An 8,446-nucleotide genomic window follows, 5' to 3' on the forward strand; every position below is an offset into this window, starting at 1 on the left:
AGGTGTACATCTCTTGTGGTTTTAAGTTGTATTACTAATTAACTTGAATATATTTATTGATCCTCTGAATAACCTTTATTTTTTGTTATCTTATTTCCCCTTTTTGTAAAAATTGCGGTAGATACCTAAAACTTATCATTTTAAGCATTTAAGTATACAATTCAGCGGCATTAGGTACATTCACATTGTCATGCAACCAACACTATCCTTTCTTATGAAGTCTTTGCCTATTTTCTTTCTACTGTATTTTTTTAAGTCTACAAATTTTATGTGCAGAGAGCTCAATGAATTCTGACATCTGTAACGTTTAATGTTCAGGATACCAAACTCTGTTAGGACTTTAGAAGGCTCCTGTGCACCCCGGTTTCAATGCCCTAAGAGTAACCACTATTCTGATTTCTGTCGTGATAGCTGCGCTTGCCTGTAACTGACTCTTTAGGTAAACGCGGCCTGGCAGCACGCACTCATGTCCGGCTCTTTCACTGAACACCGTGTCTGTGGGATTCATCCATTTGGTTTCGTATAGAAGTAGCACGTTTTATTTCACTGCTTTGTGGTATCTCATTGTAGAAATTATACCAATTACGTTATCCATTCTTCAGCATTTGGGTTGTCTCCTATTTTTATCTGTTCTGAATGTACTGCTATGAATATTCTAATCCGGATCTTCTGGTGAACAAAGGTACTCGTTTCTGTCGGTTTCACAGCTAGAAGTAGATCTGCTGGGCCAGCAGGGATTTGTGCATCTGGTCCTGATGCTGCCAGACAGCTTTCTGACGCGGCTGTAGGAATTCAGTCCATCCGCGATGTGCGAGCGTTTCTAGTTGCTGTACTTCTTCCCAGATCCTGGGTATTGTCGGTCCTTCCGATTTTAGCCCTTTCGGTGGGGCTGTAGCTGTCTTTTCTCTTTTTGATTTGCACTGTTACTGTATTCTGAATACAATTACTCTTTTGGTTATACAGGCTACAGTGACCCTATTTCATGGCTCGTCTTACCCCCAAATTAAGAGAGCTGTAATTTTAGTCAGGTCAGATTTTGCTTCTGTTTGAAGAATATCCTTCAGGTCTGCTAGGCATCAATTCTCTCGGGACCTATCTGAAAAATGTCTTAATTTCCTTCTTTAAAGATATTTTTTGCTGGGTTTCAAAATTCTAGGTAGGTCTGTGGCTTTCACTGTCACTGCAAAGAAGTCAGCTGTCAGTCCGACCACTGCTGCTTTTAAAGTAACCCCGTCTTTTTCACCCCCTCTGGGTGCTTTTAATATTTTATCTTTGTTCTTCTGCAGTTTCGCTATGATAGGTCTTGGAATCAATGTCCTTTTACACGTTCTGCTTGGCATCTCCTGGGCTTCTGAATCTGGCTGTTTCCTATCGGTTTTGGAAATTTGTCTTTTTCTCTTCTATCGCCATACATTCTTTTTCTCCTTTTGATACGATGCATGCTGGATTTTCTTTTAAGATTCTGCTTCTTTCTGGTATCTTCCATCTTTTTTTGTTCTCCAGGAGGCATTCCTGGTAACTTAGTCTGACTAACCTTCTAGTTCAAGGGTTAGCCAACTACAGTCCACGGGCTAAATCCAGCCTGTTTTTGTAAATAACGCCTTATGGGAATATCACTGTGCTCTTAAGGTCTAAAATATTTATTATCTGGCTCTTTATAGAAAAAGTTTGCTGATCCCTGGTCTAGTGTATTACTGTTCTCTTCACCTGGGACTAATTTATTGATTCAAAATTTTAATTATTATATTTCTTTGAAAGTTCTATTTCTTTCTTTTTCAAAGCTATGACATTTCTTACAATTTCCTAGTCTTTACTGGTATTTTCAAGTTTGTCTTTTCTTTCTTTTAAACATATAGTCTAGGAAGTTTCTGCAAATGTATGTATGTCTGATGTTTATACTGGCTCTTGGTCATAGTTTCTTGTCTCCTTCTGTGACTTACTGAGGTGTGGGAATTGATGACCCTAAAAATTAATCGAGGTGAAGGGGACTACAGTCAATAACAGTGTGAGAAGTATGCACAGTGACAGATGGTTTCTAGTCTTCGTGTGGTGGACATGTCATGAGATATACTAACGTTGAATCACTATGTTGTACACCCGAAACTAAGAAAATACTTTAATTTAAAAAGAACTATAGAGGCCGAGAGTAAAGTTTCTTTCTTCAGAGTGTCGGAGCTGCTTCTGCCGGCCATCTGCAGACGCCGGCATCCAAGGATCACGTTGGGCCACGTCCACGGGCCGAGGCAGGTGAATCTGGAGGCCCACCTTGTCGTGGAGAGGATCTCTCACTGTGTTAGTGATTTCTGCCCCTCTGCCCTTTCGGGGTGTTAAAATAGGAAATTCAAATTTTCCTAGATTAGTAAACGCTCGCAGGGCAAAGTGGCTTTTGTGCCCACTCACTTCCATGAGTTCCTGTTTTCCTTTTTAACGTGGCTTTGGCGAAACACCCTGTTAGCTTATCAGTGCTTTTAACACTGTGGTTTTTGTGTTTTACTTAGCCTTTTTAGCTGTTTTCAGCAGGGAACTTGGTTTAAGTGATCTAGCCTGGCCTCACCGAACACTGGAAATCAGATGTTTCATTTTTCTCTACCAAGGATCGCTGACTAGGGCAGAGCCCACATTCCAAGGAGAAAGATGATAAAGAAGATCTGCTACTGAAGGTGTGTCAGACACAAAGAACGCGCCTCCCAGTTCATTAGCTACTGGACAAATCCCAGCCCCACCTTCAGAAAGCCCCGATCACTGCTGACACATCAGAGTCCCCGTCCTTGGAAGGGCTCCTCATGCGGTTACTGTGATCTAAGTGCAGTGAATGTAACCTTTCTGCGTCCTCATCGGTCAAATGAGCCTAACAGCAACACCTACAGAAGTATCGGTGCTCACGCGAGTCCATCTGAATAAAGCACTTAAAGCTACGCCCAGCACACAGAGAACCACTAGCCACACAACCTCAAACAGCGGAGGTCACTAAAAGAAGCTCCCGCACCACACACAGTTCAGCACAGGGGCCATATATGGTTCCTGCTGCATATTCATCTTTTTGTTTAAATTACCACTTGAGAAGGTAACCACCTTAGCTCAAGGACTGGAAAAAAAAAAAAACCAACAAAAAAACCACACCACAACAAAACAAAAAATAAAACACAAAATGAAGGAGTAGATTTAGCCCATGGGCCATAGTTTGCCAACCCCTGGCCTAACAGAACAGGCCGAGTGATGAGAATCGGAAGATGTGTTTTTAAAGTGCTTTCAAAGAATGATCAAAACCGTAGTGATTCGAATCAGAGGCTGAGACTTTTGTGTCCCCAAGGTAGCCAAAGAAAGCAGAGCTTGAGAATCACAAAGCTGTTTGCTGGGGTTGGGTGTACAACATGAACTGATCATATATACACAGGAATGACGTGGATGGGTTTGACATACATTGACATAAATAGAGGCGGACACATATTTACCTGGCCAAAGACTGTTCCACCAGTGCTGGCTGCTTGACCGAACAAAGAACCGGTATTACTAGACCCAAAACCTATAAAATAAAAACAAGTTTAAATTGGATGAGTCTTTTAAAAACATCGAAGTTTTTTTTTTCTTCCTAAAATGGTATTCAGATGTGCTAAGATATCCCACAAGAAACCCATGAATAAAATCTGCCTTCCAATCTAAGAAACAGAAAAATTATGAGTAAATAAAGGTCTTTAATTCATTGCTAACATTTTATAATCGTTTAAATTCCAAAGTCCCAAGGACTGAATTCTGTCTCCTACTAAACCCCGGGGCGGGTGGGGACCAGAAAAATGGAATACTCTCAGAGCAGCTTTGTCCTAGCCTTTTAACTGCCAGGAAGTCTTTCCAGTGATCGACTAAACTTCACAGATATTTCTGCTCCCCAGTTTCCTCTATTTTCAGACCCCAGATTGTTTCAGGGCAGCCGATGTTTCTTCGACGTGACGTAACATGGCTGAAATGCTGGGTTGAACAGGGCCCGGGGAAACCAGGCAGAACCAGATGCTGGAACGAGAGCCCCAGACAAGGAGTCCGAGGGCGGCTGTTCCAGCCTCATTTCTGTGGGTCTAGGCCAGGGAGCTCGGGCGGGTCTCAGTTCCGCGGCCAGGGCTGGGGCAGACCGCTCCGTCACCTTTCCGCGGTTACCACAGGAAAGATTTCTTAGGGGTTTTCAATGACGTTAAAGTAGTTTGATTATACCTGCGTGTGAGGGAATCTCAAACTCTGACTGCAGAACATAGGACGCACAGAGGTAGTGTTTGATACCCTACTCCTTCCTAAGACTCGTGAGGCCTTTCCCTGCCCATTCTCGACTGATTTATCACATTCTCGCCACTCAAATCGGCCAACTGGCCTCTTCAAAGGGCATCAGGTGCGTCTCAACTCTTTCGCCACTGTGGCCTTGTAGTCAAACTAGTGGGAGCTTAACTGACATCTGTTGAAGGAAGGAAAGAAAAGATTTCCTTTCTGATAAATTATGAACCGTTTTCAAATAAATCATCACCAGAGAAATGAATTAGCAGTTACCTGGAACCCTGCCCACCAAGAAATCAATAATCCTTGTTGTCTCCCAGAGCCTCACAGCTGAGAACCTGCCGTCCATTAGATAACCACCAGAAAGCAAGACTTCGAAAAGATTTTTGAATTGTTCTATTGCTCACTTTTCGAAGTTAAAGGAGCTGTTAGAATTAGATACGTAATGGGAAGGATTACATTTTATTTTCAAAAATGGTAAAATTTAAAGACTTTTTAAAGAATTACAACATTGGAAATAGAAAAAAACCAAACTTTTCCAATGTCGGCATGTACCCTTCTAGCAAGCGAGATGGTGTCAGAGGAAATACAACACACGGGCAGGGCGGTGGACCCGAGTGAGGGGCTCTGGGGCGTAGCTGCGGCTCTGCTACGGGCACTAAATGACGTCGGCTCAGTCGTCATGAGGCTTGACAGTTTGGGACGTAACAACCTCTGAAGTAACTTCCGAATTAGAAATTTCTTATTTACGAGTTATTCGTTATTATTTGCCATGACCTTAAACTTAGTAATACAAGTCAATTGCAAATGTTTCAAACAATACAGAGAACGAGGTAAAAATCTTTCATAAATTCTTACCTGAAGCTTGACAAAAGCTAAACCCCGAGGATGATGCTGTCGTGGTGGTGGCCGAGGTGCCGCCAAATACAGAGCCTCCTTGCCCAAAGCCAGGACTCTGACCGAAAGCAGGGGGGCTGCTCTGGCCAAACATGCCCCCTCCTGTGTTGGCAGAAGACTGTCCGAATGAGAAAGAGCTGGCGCTACTGGTGCTGGAAGAGGCGCCAAAGACACTGCCACACGTGGACGTGCAAGTGGAGGCCACGGACTGCCCGAAAGCTGGCACGGAGCTGAACCCAGGCTGACTGAAGGAAAAGCCACTCGCGGGGCTGCCTGTCGACTGCCCGAAGGCCGGGGCCTGCCCAAAGGTTGTCTGTCCAAAGACCCCTGTGGCCGAGGCGCCAAAAGCAGGACTGCCAAAGCCCGAGCTGCTGACCTGTGGCGTGGCACTTGCCGTGCTAGCTATGCTGCTTGTCTGCTGCTCAAAGAGGCTTGGTGCGGTGCTGGCTGCCATCTGCCCAAACATGGGGGTGGCAGAGGGGGCAGTGGCTGTGCTGCTGGTGAGCTGGCTGAAAGCTGAGCTAGAACTGGCAGCAGGTGGCTGAGTAAAGACAGAGGAGCCAGAAGTGACAGTCCCGAACACTGCCGTCTCTGTAGCTGGGCTCGGAGCAACGCTGGAAACAGCAGCAGAGGTGGTGGGGGGACCCGCTGTTTCCGCGGTCACAGGGACTGCACTTGGGGTCGTAGCTGCCATGACAGCAGTCTGCCCGGGCACTGGAAGGGTGGAAGCAGGAGATGCCGGCTCTGTCTTGCCATCAGGGACCGCGGTGGCTGCTGACGCGGCCTCTGTGGCAGGCGCGAGAAGACTGGCACTAGATGCCATGGCGCTGGGCCCGCCGGCCACCGGCTGGACCGAAGTGGGGTCTTTGCTCACAGGGTCGGACGCCGGCAGAGGGGCCTGGGGGGGCGGGGCGGCCTGCTGCTGCCCCAGAAGCGAGGTTGTTGACGCCGAGACCTCACTGGTGCCTGGCTTCTCGGGCAAAGATGACGATGCAGCCTCCTCTGCGCTTTTAGCAGAGGATGCAGGTGGGGTGGGAACAGATGCTGAACTCAGGAGGCCACCAAATGACAACGTGGGGAATGACGCGGGAAGGGGAGTGGCAGTGGTGGCTGCTGGTGGGGCACACGGCGGTACTGTACTACTCGTTGGCTGGCTTCCAAATGAAAAACTCGTCTTGCTTCCACTTAGGGACACCCCGCCGAAGCTGATCAGCCCGGGGGTCCCCGCGCTGGTGGGGGGCAGGCTGCCAAAGACACCACTTGAGAAGCTGCTCGTGCTTGCACTGGTGGCTGCTGCTGCTGCTGCTGCTGCCGCTGCCGTGGTGGCGGTCACAGAGGAAGTCACGGGGGGCTCTGCTTGCTTCCCGGGCACCGCAGGGCCCGTAAAATTAAAGGCTGAGGGGACGAGTGAAGGCTTGGCTGGCTGCGCACTGGGGAGGCCCACGGACGACGCCTTGCTGGCTGGCTTGGTGGCATCATCTGCTTGGCCGACCCGCAGTCCTGAAAAACTTCCCAGAGTCTCGCCAGCCGAAGAGCTGGGAAAGAGCAGCTCGCCCAGCTTGGACGGCGGGGCTTCCGGCTTGCTGGACGGCGTGGCGAGAGCCAGTCCAGAAGGTGCGCTGGGCCTGCTGCCCCACGGAGCCGACTCTCCGGGAGAAGCAGCGGCAGCTCCGCTGGTGCTGGTCGTCACCCCTGAGGGAGAGGAGCTTTCTGGAACGGGCTCAGGGCAGGGTCGGCCTCCCCCGCCAAAGGAGAACGCGTCGAGTTGGCTGGACTCTTTAGCAGGTGGTGTGGCCCCTGGTAAGAAGGAGAGGTTAGGGTGGCCTGGGTTTGGCCGATGACCTGTCACATTGCCACTGCCTATGGCGCTGAAGCCCCCCTGCGCCCTCGGTGTGGTCGGACATGGCTTGTTGTCCGTGGGGATGACAGAACTAACGCTTCTCCATGGGGACGTTGCTTGGCCTGAGTCATCGCACTGAGGTGAAAGGACAACTACTCTTTATGACAACAAATACGCCAGATCTAAGATGCGTGAAATCGACCCATCATCCCAAAGAGACACGGAAAGGCCTCTTCCCTACGGCCTGCGTGTGCCTTCTGCATTAACGTTCTTGGCCCAGGGCTGGCCTAGCGACCTCCTGATGGGCCAGGAACTGATCCAAAATGGAAGTTTTCCCCGTGGTTTTTTAATGGACAAAGGGAGTGTCAATCCAAAGACAATGATTTTCACATACAATTAAGGATGATGCCCTAGTGTTCTCCTCAGTCAGTGGTTTGAGAGGCAGGAGGACCACTGGTCAGGCACCTGGGCTCTAGATTTGCTGGCTGTGCGACTCTGGAAAAGTTACTTGACCTCTCTAGGCTTCAAGGTCCCCATTTGGAAAACAGAGATAATAACAGTACCCACCTCATAGAGTTGTTAGAAAGATTAAATAAAATACAGGTAAAGCACTCAAAGCAAGGCCGGGTCAAACAATGAGTGGTCAATAAATAAGCCTAACTAAAATTTGATATTTATAAATGAAAATTAGTCTATTGCAAGTGTTTACTGATGTTCCTAACCCCATATTGTTTTAAGAAGTCTGGCTGTCACAAACTCCTGGGAACACTGCAAAGCCCCTACTACCTGTGTGTAATTTCCAGAAAGACCTCTTTGTATCACTGGTGTTGCATCGAGTTGCTTATGGTCTTGGATTGTTATCTATTCTCATATTAATAAAAATGTTTATAGAACTGCTATTGTATTTTATTACTCTTTTATTTACGATTTTTGACAATTATTTTGTTCCTCTCTAATCTTTTTATGTCACTGAGTTGTTTTTCCTCCAGAAAGTGAAATGGGAAGGAGGTGGGCCTCGAAGGTATTCATTCCACCACATCCGAGTGGGCAGAGGTTAAAAAGAAAGTTTAAGAATCACTGTTCCACAAAGAAGGAATCAAATCGACAACACTCTAAGGCCACATGGATCAGGTTTAGGAGGTCTGCTACACTTTCAACTCCCCCATCTCTCTCTGTGTGTCTGCCACTTGGGCTAACACACAGAAAGCACTTAAAAAATATGTGTTAAATGGATAGGTGAAAGATGCTCATCGTGTTATTATACAGAGAACTGGGGAATAACATAAATGGCCAAAAGGTAGTTAAATAAATTATAGCATTCCAAGAAGACAGAAATTATACAGCCATAAAAAACGACTTTTACATAAGATTTTCAATAATACTGGAAAATTCACGTGAGATGGCGCTAAATGAAATAAAGTGGAAAACAGAACCCTCAGAAGGAACTATAACAAT

At 46.9% G+C, this 8,446-nt stretch overlaps 1 protein-coding gene across 8 annotated transcripts in view; it reads right to left on the reverse strand.

Annotated features, from left to right (window-relative positions):
• NUP214 (nucleoporin 214) overlaps positions 1-8,446 on the reverse strand; it is a 74,312-nt gene that overhangs the window by 14,636 nt on the left and 51,230 nt on the right. For all 8 annotated transcript variants that reach the window (XM_023536526.1, XM_023536524.1, XM_023536527.1 and 5 more), the window contains 2 exons: positions 5,113-6,948; positions 3,453-3,523 (listed from right to left, as the gene is read on the reverse strand). In XM_023536526.1, the coding sequence (XP_023392294.1) occupies positions 3,453-3,523; positions 5,113-6,948 (1,907 nt within the window). The remainder of the gene's footprint in view (positions 1-3,452; positions 3,524-5,112; positions 6,949-8,446) is intronic.

This window comes from Pteropus vampyrus, unplaced genomic scaffold (genome assembly GCF_000151845.1).
Source record: "Pteropus vampyrus isolate Shadow unplaced genomic scaffold, Pvam_2.0 Scaffold158, whole genome shotgun sequence".
NCBI classification, from domain to species: domain Eukaryota; kingdom Metazoa; phylum Chordata; class Mammalia; order Chiroptera; family Pteropodidae; genus Pteropus; species Pteropus vampyrus.